The sequence below is a fragment of the Cydia splendana genome, chromosome 23 (assembly GCF_910591565.1).
Source record: "Cydia splendana chromosome 23, ilCydSple1.2, whole genome shotgun sequence".
Lineage (NCBI taxonomy): Eukaryota > Metazoa > Arthropoda > Insecta > Lepidoptera > Tortricidae > Cydia > Cydia splendana.
Window position 1 is genome coordinate 1,317,053 of NC_085982.1, and position 13,046 is coordinate 1,330,098.

General features: G+C 39.1%; 1 protein-coding gene across 1 annotated transcript in view; it reads right to left on the reverse strand.

The window, feature by feature from the left end:
* LOC134801706 (probable ATP-dependent RNA helicase DHX35) overlaps nt 1-13,046 on the reverse strand; it is a 29,832-nt gene that overhangs the window by 11,089 nt on the left and 5,697 nt on the right. The window contains exons 3-4 of the mRNA XM_063774303.1: nt 1,845-2,009; nt 243-323 (exon numbers count right to left, since the gene is read on the reverse strand). Coding sequence (XP_063630373.1) covers nt 243-323; nt 1,845-2,009 — 246 coding nt within the window. The remainder of the gene's footprint in view (nt 1-242; nt 324-1,844; nt 2,010-13,046) is intronic.

Consider the following 13,046-nt stretch of genomic DNA (forward strand, 5'->3'; position numbering starts at 1 on the left):
ATAGTGTCCCACTGCGGGCAAAGGCCTCTCCCCCTGATTTGCACGACTCCCGTTACTGAGCTTTTTCCGAGCAGTTATTAATGAAGGTGTCTAAGTCGTCCCGCCATCTCCGTCTGGGCCTGCCACGTCCGCGCTTATTTTGCGGCATCCACTATACGGCTATACTAGCCTACCTATCCGGATGCATGCGGCAGACGTGACCTGCCCAGTCCCACTTCAGCCTGGCGGTATGTCTGTCTTACCTCGTCCAAAACAACGACCGAATACTGCATCAGAAGTGGAGACGCGAACATTTCTCGCAGCAACACGCCTTCCGTCATGAACTGAAAACAAGGAATAAAAATGTTAATTGTAGCAGTTTAATTGCCTAATTTCATGGTAGATGGCGCTGATTTACTGCTACTTCGCACTGTTAAGATTTTTCTCCTATGCCGTATAGGTCAAATATAATTTCAATTCAATTTGTAAAGACAAAACTCATTTTTAACCGACTTCCAAATCTCAAAAGAAGGAGGTTATCAATTCGATTGTGTGTTTTTTTTATGTTTGTTACTCCATATCACCGTCATTACTGGACCGATTTTTTCATAACTCAAGCATAAACACTTTATACCGAAGTCAAACCCTTATGCTTAATCTTGATCTGGTGCCCTGGTCCTTATATTCCAGATACCGCTTCTGTGGGAGAAGCAGGCGGCCGACCGGCCCTGTATGGAGATCTTTTGTCATTAAACAAACTGATGACTTTGAGTCCCGTCGACTTATGGAACTAGATATCAGACGGGATGAGCTGAAAGCCTGACCACCAGCGGCTATTAGGTATAATTACAGCAATGGTGTCCTTACCTGCCCGTTGTGTGCACGGGTCTTTGTTAATAAGATCGGCTACGCAAGCCACACGCGGGCACACGAACGTCTTCAGCAGCGGAGTTGAAACAGTCGCCGTGGTCGAAATCGGCCGGGAAAGAGTATATTCCAGATACCAAGATTCAAGTTGGATTGCCCCAACGCTACAACCGACATTACATTTTAATACAGTCGTCTTGCAAACGCAGCGCATCTGACTGCTCTGAGCTCGAGTTAGAACTCGACTTTTCCCCTGCAGGTCGGTCTTCGGCCTCGCACGGATTAGCGCTGGACGCAAGGACGCTCCGGGCCTTGAGCTTTGAAACTCGACCGTTGGCCTCGGCCTTTAAAAGTAGACACGAGTAGTTCGCGAATGAAAGATTCAAATGAAGTACTTCACTTGATATCACTCTTTCATTCACTAGTTCAGTTGGGATTCATTTCTTTACTTCAGCAGTTCAGTTAATTTTTTTTTTCATTTACTTGCTCATTCGCTTAGAGAGTGACAAGGACACCATGTTAAACCTTCGATTCATAAATCCATCTATTTGATTCATATTGAATGAAATTATCTATCAAATTCTTATCTATCAAATATATCCGCGAATGAGAGAAATGAAACCAGTACATTTGATATAGATGGATCTGTTGAGCTACTGAACTAAACTGAACTGGTGAACTAAAAGAATGAAGTACTTCACAGCGTACGAAAGATGCATATCAATATTTTCTTTTCAGTGACACATTTTGCGCATGACTATTGGATTATCCCTCAACACTACAACCCACATTACATTTTAATACAGACAGTCAAATTGCGAACGCAGCGCATCTGACTGTGGTCTGAGACGAAGTTAGAACTTGATTTTTCCCCTACATCAGGTAGGTCGTACTTCGGCCTCGCACGGATTAGCGCTACTGGACAAGGACGCTCCGGGCCTTGAGCTTTGAAACTCGACCGTCGGCCGCGGCCTTTGAAAGGCCTGGAATAAACTTACCACAATACTAGAATGCGGTGAGCGCAGACTAGTCATGCCGGCAGCATAGCCGACGCACTCGCCCAGCGGCTCACCAATTTCCTCAGCCACCCTGGCCGCTAATGATGCCGCGGCCGCTACTCGTGGTTGCGTTACTACTACTTTATGTCCGATCTCGTGGAGGTACTGTAACATTAAAAAAAGGAAAATTGGTACCTAATATCGGAAAATTTGGTAATGGTGGCGGCGGATCTGCGTGAACTCTGAGTCAGCAATTGGCGAGTAGCGCAGGACCGAGAAAAGTGGCGCTGTCTTGTGTTGGAGGCCAAGTCTCATTTTGGATCACTAAAGGGGCCCACTGATTAACAGTCCGCCGCACAGTATCGGCCTGTCGGTTGTTCGGAAATTTTGTTCTAACTGCCAGGCCGATACCGTCCGGCGGACTGTTAATCAGTGGGCCCCTTAAGCCAACGGAGTAAGTTAGTATGCACCTTACCAAATAATTTTGACATATTGACACATTTCTTATTAACCCTTTACCAAGCTAAGGGATATATATTTCCCACGTACGGCACTTCAAACATGTGTTTTATTTTCGATGAGTAAGACTGACATTCGATTGTCATTTTTGAAATGTTAGCCCGGTAAAGGGCTAAAAGCTTAGGATATACAATATACATATGTACAGAATATCAGTCAGATTTGTCTGGCAAATGTATTTGGCGGACAAATCTGTCAATGGATGTTGTGAATAGGGCATAATTATGTGTATTTGGACAGAATTTCGGTAGACACATTTATATACTCGTATATGTCAGTGACACCAATTTTGCATATTAAACTGTCTAGAAAGTACCTTACTTATTACGGTATTGTATTTTAAATCAGTGTACCAAATTTTAAGGATTTAGCTATCATGATAACCACATAACAGATTTCGAATTAAAACCATCCATAAGGAAAAAAACAGCTCTTGTATAGGTAGGTAGGTAGGTAAGGTACACCAACCAACCACATATTTCCAATAAAATAAACAATTCTCTTCCAAGGCCACGCATACCTCAACCCATTAATTTCGTTACTACCATGCAATGTAAAGCATATAATTTAGATATTATCAAGCATGGCCGCTGTCAAATGTCATATAAAAGTTGAATAGTGTCGCGTGTCCATTTTCCCATGCTGAATAATTTCTATAGACATAGACTATTACTACCTCAATGGCTCAGTGACCCAAAAAGGACGTTGGCCTCTGACACAAGAGAGCGCCACTCTGCCCTATTCTGCGCCACTTCACGCCAGTTGGGTATTCCGAGGGCGGGTCTTGTAGAGCTTCGTCACTCCAGTGGTATCTGGGACGCCCAGACGGACGTTTTCCGCCCGCGGGTGCCCCACATCCCACATACGCTCTTCTCACAGCACGATCCTCTCCAGCGGGCTCAGCACGGTTCCATTTTTATCGACTATCACTATGCGCGTCCCTTTCGCACTTACATACTTGTTAGAACGTGACAGGCATGGTGACAAGGGATAAAAACGCGACCGTGCTAAGCCGCCAGGTGACCAGCCAGACAGACTACAGACAGATACAGATAGATATTCCGCTGCTTTTATGAGATATACTGTACTGTAACATGTCAGAAACTATCTTCCATTAATAGACTTGAATTTAATACAAGTATTGTTTTATTATATTTACATAGCTATACCCTTTCATTTCACTTACTTACTTACTTTGAAAGCTTTTAACTCTTATAATAATTTAGGAGCATATTAATTCTATGTAATAGGTTAAGATATAATGTGATATGCAATGAAGATTATGAGTAAATTTAATATCAAAATTAAACTACGTCATTGACATAATATATCAAAAGACGGGGCCTTACGGGCACTCGTGTAGTCAAACGCAACTAGTGGCGACCAATCGCGCGCGTGTTGCGAACTCATCAACCACTCGCGTTGTGGCGTTAGACTGGACGATTGGCTCGAATTCGTGTGCCTGACACCGCTGTACTGGCCCCATTCTTATTGCCCGTCTTTAGATATGTCGATGGACTACGTTTGTATGGAGAAGCGTTCGTCTACTATCGTCTTAACAGTGTGGGTGGTATTGTGTTCATTTCCCATGGTGATTATAGTTGCGTAATAGACGTTGGCGTCGTGGCTGAGTGATCTAGGCGTTCGACTTTTCCGAGGTCGCGGGTTTGAATCCTGACGCAGCATCAAATAGACAGTGACAGTGACATATAAAAAAATAAGATTATATCAATATCCCCTTCAACTTTCAATCCGGAGGCCGCGGGTTCAAACCCCGGCTCGTACGAATGAGTTTTTCGGAACTTATGTACGAAATATCATTTGATATTTATTATTCAGCATACTTGTGAATCTTGTGAAATCGTTTCATGGTAAAATGATAAAAACAATAATAAGTCATAGCTATTACGAGAACCACTCGAATTATCAAACATGCCGTCACTAAATAGACACTTCACTTAACACTTATACCTAACAACATAAATAGGTACCGTATACTGTAGGTACAATCTGCATTTCTGCAATAATATCTTATCTTACACAACATAAATTTATCGTTCACAATACTTTTCTTTCATCAGGCAACTATAATACTCATCGAGACAATTCTTACAAGCCTAAATACCATTTGATTGCGATGTTTTATCACAGAGTTGCTATGGCCACCTCCTGTCTCCATCATGGTATAATAATATACTCCGCCTGGTACTCTATTCCGAGATTCGCGTATGACCTAACTGACACGGGGCTACGTCATCATGCTGTTTACAGGTTCTCAAACTTTAAAATGTGGGAGAATTTTAACCAACGGTGAAAATTATTTTAACGGCATTAATTTTAAGTTATTCGTCATTTAGAAACATAGTAAAATAAAACAAATCTAATGTATTAAATTAAACTTTATTTATCTATACAAGACAAACGTTTGATAAACTAATTCACAGTTACACATTAATTACCAAGCTTACGACGTGAAAAGTTTGGAAAACACTGCGACTGCTGACACTGAGCGAGAAGGAAATAACAATTAACACGCGTTCGACAAGGATGACGGTCAGGGCATGAAGTTATCTAGATCCGAATTGTCAAATGTGACAGCGCTATCCTATGTTGCCAGTAATGTAAACAGAATTACCCGAACGTCTGAAATTTCTTTCGTGAATCGGAAGATATTGCTAACGAATAATTAAAAATGACGTGTTATTGTAAAATGTAAGATAAAATACATATAAATGAAAATTATAAAGAAATATTTTAACTTATTAACCATAGGTATAATGTACCCATGTAACATGTTATGTTGAAATAAAGTGGCAATGTTATTGTGACGTAGGCCCGTGTCACTCTGGGAATAGAAGACCATGTTTTATTAGACCATGGTCTCCTCCATCAAATCCGCTCGATGGTACCATAATATTGCCATACCATAATAAGTTCGGTACGTTCAGCTCAATCGAACTATGGGATGTGGGTCTAATTTAGCTTGTAAGATTTGACCCAAACATACATAAAATTTAAAAGCTTGTAAAATGCACAAAATACAGGGTGTCACGTTCAGTACAGATTAAACGCAAGCCTATGTGTTACCACACCAATCGACGTCGATCGATGTCATCGATCGATACGGTATTTGACTGAATTTAAAATAAATTATTTTAAACCATGCATGAAATAAAGCACCAGAAGATTAATACATAAACGTAGACAGAAGTTATATTTAGACACAATTTATATTTTAAAACCCGTATAAAACTATAAAGAGTAGGTAATTTGATTGTGACGTCACATACTAGTGTTTCATATAAATTCCATAGTTGCAAAATCGTTTTGACAGTTCGAAAAAAGAAACTGATTTGACTAGTAGTCAAATACCCTATTGGTGTGGTGACACCCTATGATGGGACCTTAATAGCTACCGATTTGACCCCCATGTATGTTCAGGGAAAATGAATAGTTTTAGAGAAATCATCGACTCCATAGGTACAGTCGCCATCAGATATATCGGAGCGGCCAAGGTGCTCACAAATATCGGAACACGCCTCTATTGTCAGGGCGTTAGAGCGCGTGTTCAGATATTGTGAACACCTTGGCCGCTCCTATATATCTGATGGCGACTGTACACTGATAACCAAAAGTTTGCAGTCAAATTTGTCAAAAATTAAGTGTTTAATTGCACTAAACATACACTTTTGTTGTAAATATATGTAATTTTAAGTTAGGGTCCGTCTAAGTTAACATATTTTTATTTGAACAAACTTACAAAGTGAGGACTGTCATTAATGTCATTATAAATAAACGTCATATTGCCATAGAAATTTGATATTAATGCTCTTGCCATACTTTGTCATTGCAAATGTGATGCAGAGTTAGCTTGGTTACGACTCTATCTCTAGGTTTATGGGGCAGAAAACCAGCAAAAAACCGGACAAGTGCGAGTCGGACTCGCCCGCCGAGGGTTCCGTACTTTTTAGTATTTGTTGTTATAGCGGCAACAGAAATACGTCATCTGTGAAAATTTCAAATGTCTGGCTATCACGGTTCATGAGATACAGCCTGGTGACAGATAGACGGACAGTGGAGTCTTACTAATAGGGTCCCGTCTTTACCCTTTGGGTACGGAACTATAAAAATATTTAACTGAATCAAATAATAAATAAAACAACAAGTTTGAAGCATCAGACACATTTAGTTTTATAAATCAACACCATTTATAAATTTAAATCGCATGAAAACATCAATTGAATCACAGGGTAACATACATACGAATAATTAACTATGTCTTAAAAACTAAATTAAAAGTAATAAGTCTGAATATTATACTTAATTCATATAATTTGATATAATATAATTATAAATTGACAAATGATTTGAAATAATTTTGATATTCATTTAAAAATGCTAACAGTTAATAAACATTTATATTTACAAACATGTTTTGGGCAACATTCATATTCATAATCATAAGTACTTATATTATTTATTAAAAAAAAATAGTACAGTCACCCATAGATTAGCAGAAATGACTTTTACAATCAACATTACATAAATCAGTGTCCTAAATTTCCAGGACAAATTTATTTATATAATTATATAAAATAAATCTGCAATTAGAATATTTTTTTATAACATTGACAATTATGCCAAAATTTCATTTTTGGAACTTGCCATACACGCCATACACAACCATTCCATCGCAGTCTAGCTATTTTAACATCTTAAATAATATGATTTTTATAGTATATAGAGTAATTCGTCAATTACTGGCCACCGGTTAATAAATGGCCACCTTATACTTAAAATGAATTCTATTCACCTATAAACTGAATTCATTATAGTATTTAAGGTTTCAATAACTGGCCGCTCCTCAATAACTAGCCACGTTATTGTTCATTGTTCTTATTAACCAGCCATTCATTGTTAGTATACCTAAGGTGGCCAGTTATTAAACAGTGGCCAGTAATGGACGAATTACCCTTGTCTATCTAATAGAATTGTTTTTGGACATATATTATTTTATTTTAACTTAACATTATGTTCTGTACCGTCAAGATAAGTTTAAAATCTTGAAATACTGCGTTTAGTTTAGAATATGGGACATTATCTATGAAAAGGGACCTTATTGTCGATGGCGCTTACGCCGTACAGCGTCGCGCGTAATATACACATAATGGCGTAAGCGCCGTCGACAATAAGGTCCCTTTTTATAGATAACGTCACATATGAATGCAGGAAAAACAGTCTAACAAAATATAAGTCACTCATAAAACCAGCATCTCAATGTTTGGGTATAGAGTGTAAAGACGTTGGCCCGAAAATATATTGACAAAACATTTTTAGGAGTATTTATCTTACGCTACGCGTATTTTACAAAAAACCATTGAAAAATAAAAACTACGATCATTTAACTGAAACGAAACGTAGGTACAGTCAAGTGTAAAAATGCGAGTGTATGCAACTTACTCAAAAATATGTCCCATAGTTCATGATTCGCTGACATAAGAGCTATGGGACATATTTTTGAGTATGATGAGTGCACCCTTATTTTTGGTTTGATATACAAAAGCAAACGTTTGTTAAAATTATCAACAATGTTTATCAACAATTAGCAATTATGCACAGTTAAACATCTTTGTCAACAGATTTTTGAGCCGCTCTGTATTCCTAACTATTTTTCTATCTAAGTAAGTATATTATTTCAGCACATTTCTTCACACTTTCTAACTGTTTTTCAACATAACTTTCTTAACATTCCCTACGCCAAAATCAGTCGAATATCACTAGCGTTCTCAACTCACTACTACCACAGAATAAATAATACTAATAGTACTACCGTACAGAAAGGAAACTTCCTACAAAACCGAAGTTTGACAGCGGTTCAGGGTCGAATCATACTATCCCTTTCTAATATATGGCACTATCCCTTTCGGCTATTTAGGGTTGTCAAAATTCAAGTGATTATCTTATCTGTGGTCGTGCATTCCAAAGGAAGACAAGTGGTGCCAACCCTAATAATTGCTCGGAGCAATGCCGAGTCGAGTTTGGCCGAAGTCAGGAGTTTCGCACCCCTGCTACTACTCTCACTTGCATAACAACAACACTTTTAACTAGAGTCCTACCGAAGATTCGGTTTCGGCATAAAATCATGTTTCGACAGAAAACTCGGTTTCGGGCAAAAAACTGTCGAACTTTTCGGCCGCACCGAAACTGTATTTTCGGCAATGTCCAACCGATAGGCTTCGGAAAGTTTCAGCAAGATTTGGCATAAAAATCATGTTGCGGCCGGCGTTTTGGTAAACTAGAGCAAAACCGAACCTCCGGTTTCGGTAAAAAATCCAGTTTCTTTCGGAAAGTAACTTTAATTGACCTTCGTTGTACCTTACGTGTTTACAATAAGATTCAGGAATTATCAGATAACAAAACGATGTTACAAGACGACACGACTTTGGTTTATAACCATAACAACTAGAGATGCCACGAATATTCGGCAACTATTCGGTATTCGGCATATTCGGCCACTTTACCGTACGTTTTCCGAGCAAAACTCGGTCTTCCAGATATTATATAGACAAGAATTAATTGCTCGTTTAAAGGTAATATAAAATATCTGGGAGACCGAGCTTTGCTCGGGAAACATAAAAATTCAAAAATGCACGTTTTCCCAGCAGAGATAAGACCTAGCTAGATCAAATTTTCGCCCCCGAAAACCCCCATATATCAATTTCATCGAAATCGTTAGAGCCGTTTCCGTGAACCCCGAAATATATAAATATATACAAGAATTGCTCGTTTAAAGGTATAAAATAAGTTTCATTGCCCAATACATGGTCAACTTAATAAAATACCCTTTGACAATGGGGTTGGCAACTGTCAAAGGTTTGCCTAGATGGCGCCATCATAGCTTGCCCCTTTTTCTATGAGATTTGGCTTAAAGAGCTGGCATCCAGGGTATTAAAAAAACAAAAATTTGACACAATTCTAGGGATTGACGGGGCAAGCTATGATGGCGCCATCTGCTAAAAACTTCCACCGGCCAACCCCATTGGGTCGATCAACTATTTCTTGTTGTTATTCTGTCCCATCAGCCAGGAGACAATAGTAGCATAGTTTCTTAGAAGAGCTGCTGTACCATGTTCTACAAACGTGCTTAGTAGACGTCCCATTATGGAAAGACCTTATAACTACCAAAAAATTCAAGTTTGGTTCATTTAAATACGAAATAACTAGTATTTTAAGAGTGACCCAGGAGACCGTAACCATGGCAACTAGTGGCAAGAAAAAGTTGATTCACCCAATTACGTCAAACGAAAGGTTGTTGACAAGGTAAAATGACTGAACAGCAACATGAGACCATTATACTGTGAATTCATGGAACTAACAAACCTTAGTCACGTTTCTGCGTTATTTGATATAAAGAAACGCTACACCTCGAAATTTAGGGGCTTCCCCTCGCCTACAAACAGGAACACTCATAACTTTCCAGCGGTAGACCTTATGCCTTTTGTAATAAGGTTTACATATGGTCAGTTAACCTCCTAAGACCCAGAGTCATTTTTGCAGTTTTGAATTGGGAACCTTCCTTTCTTTTATTCCATTTTAGTTCAAAATTCGATTTTAATTTGTACTTTTTAAAGGAACTCAGGACTTAGGAGGACGGCGCGCAAACCCTCATGCGATTTTAGTTGCACTGCGGACTATTGAGGTACCTACATTATATATTGACCGATCAAATACCGCAATGGCGCAATGTAATGAAACTAGCTTGCTCTCGCGCCGTCTACAGTGGCTACAGATCCATTCATAACGAAACCACAACGGAACTGTTTTATATTTAGCAATAAATGTATCAATCCATTAAAATAAAGTATCGCCCTAATCCCCCACACACGGAGTTATCTGAATCGATATTTTTAGATATCGCGTGACGTTATTACGAGTTTAATTGGATATGGGTCATTTGTATAAAAAATAGAGCTTTTATAGTCCAGAGTAATTCCATTCCAGAGTCCAGAGTCCATTTATCTAATAGTTTAACATAAAAAGAGATGCGTCTCTATCTACAGTGTGGGAAGATATGTCGGGCCCTGGAGGGAAACTACGTTAAATCCTTAAATTGGCTCATTTTACTTCAAGGAGACATTCCTTTATTTAAAAAATAAAATAAAATTGCATTCAAAATTTTTCTTTTTTTCTTCAATTTCGCTTGTTTTAAATAGTACATGTATGTACTGACTTAAATAAGAACACCTTGTAATAATACCATGGCTGCAATAAATGATTATGATTATGATTAATATTCTTGAGTACTAAATATACGATTTTATGGATATTTTGTACGACCAGTACGACAGACGAGTGTAAGACCTAATGTTTCTTGGAGAATGTTATCATTAACATTAACTGGATCGACTAGTAGAAAAAAATAGCGAGTGTTTGTGTTTGTGTGTGTGTGTGTGTTTGTGTTTGTGTGTGTGTGTTGTGTGTGTGTGTGAGTTTTTGGAAGTTTTACTCGGTTCTATTCCCGGTCAAGACAACCGAATTTAAAAAAAAAATTGAATGCAGTTTTGTTTCTTTTTAAAAATAAAGGAATGTCTCCTTTAAGTAAAATGAGCCAACTTAAGGATTTAAGGTAGTTTCCCTCCAGGGCCCGACATATCTTTCCACACTGTATAAATCTATTGTACTTAAAACAATTAGACTGTGGCAATTTACTTTTGAACGCAAACTGTAGAGATATACTCGTAGGTAAATAAGTATCTGCATTTGGAGGTCCTACAGCCAAAAACGAAAATCTAAATTTCGTTATCTGCCTCTCTAAAGCTCTAGATTGCATAATGTATCGTTCGCTACCAATGACCTTTTTTATTTATGTAGACGTGTGACGTTCATAGTTGACAAAATTTAAATTTGATCCAACGATTTTGACAACTTGACAGGTTGGCGTCACCCATACGACTAACTAAATATAGGTTCCGGAACCTATATTTAACGGCTCACAATCGTGCGCCTGGTACCATATCTACCTCAATTTACTTACATCTATGTTCGCTACTCTTGATACTCACTGTATGTGCCATCGCCCACACTGTTAAGTGTACACCGGTAGACCTTAATATGCCTCTTGTAATAAGGTCCACCCTGTCAGTTGTTCGGAACTGTCAACTTTTTGTTCTAACTGACAGGCCGATTCCGTCCGGCGGACTGTTAATCAGTGGGCCCCTTTAGTCTACCTATCTACTCAGGCGGAGCGGAGCGGAGGTATGGGGAGTCAACTTATAGCATTAGTAGTAATTTCCGCTCTCTCTCCTCTGGATGAACTAAGAGAGAGGGAGGAAGGTCAGTCAGGCAAGTTTTTCTTTGCTTAAATTTTGTCAAATCCCATTACGGAATATATGTAGAAGCACAACGACTTTATATTATCCCAGATACAAAAATAACGTTTTGAGGCGCCACAAAGCCTTTATGAGCGTTTTAAATGTATGTAGTATGTATGTAGTATGTATGTATGTATGTATGAAATCAGAGGAAGCGATAAATGACAATGGAACGTAAAAGTGGGTGTCGGGTGTTGCAGATAACAGTTGATTGCAACAACTAATGCCTACACACGTTCGTGGTACGTCCACTGTTAACACAATTCAACCTTATTGTTAAGACATCAAGGTTCATCGATGGTCAGTCATTTAGAGTCAGGGCCTATCACTACAACTTATAAAACAAAGTGCCCCGCCGCGTCTGTCTGTGTGTATGTATGTTCGCGATAAACTCGAAAACTGCTGAACGGATTTTCATGCGGTTTTCACCTATCAATTCTTGAGGAAGGTTTAGGTGTATAAGGGGCTGTCCATAAATTACGTCATCGATTTTTGACGATTTTTGACCCCCCCCCCCCCCCCCTATAATCATCCAAAAATCTTGCTTCAAATGACCCCATTTCCTCCTACTTCATGCTACCGTCATCCGATGTCCAGACCCCCCCCCCCCCTAATTTGAAATGACGTAATTTATGAATAGCCCCTAATTTGTTAAGGTACTACTCGTGCGAAGCCGGGGCGGTTCGCTAGTTCTCTACTAAATTTAGGCCGGAATTTAGGAACAAAGTGTGAACGAGACCGAACGGATAGTGTAAATTGTTCTATTGTCACAACAAAATGTCAATCGGTCAAGGGCGGATAAAAAACCAGACGTCCCAACGTGACTACCTTAAGGCCACATCGGTCACGGTACCCGATCAATTATTGTGGTAAAGTTGGTCAAACGGAACCATTATGGAGCACTAAGGAAGTTGAAATATTTATTGCACAGCCATCAGATATATCGGAGCGGCAGAGATGCTCATAAATATCTGAGCCTCTATTTGTCAAGGCGCTATATGTCAGGAAGTTTATTCTAGAAACGCACAGTTAAGGGCCCCACTGATTAACAGTTCGCCGGACGGTATCGGCCTGTCAGTTAGAACAAAATTTTGACAATTCCGAACAACTGACAGGCCGATACCGTCCGGCGGACTGTTAATCAGTGGGCCCCTTTAAAGACGGACAACCATCCAAGTGGTGAAGATGGAAATGTCGCATAGAACGACGGCGGAAAGAAGCGGCGGGGATTTATATGATAACACACTTAAGGTGCAGGGGGGCAATTTCGACTGCGGAGAAATTTCAACAAATCGAAATATCTTCCATGTTT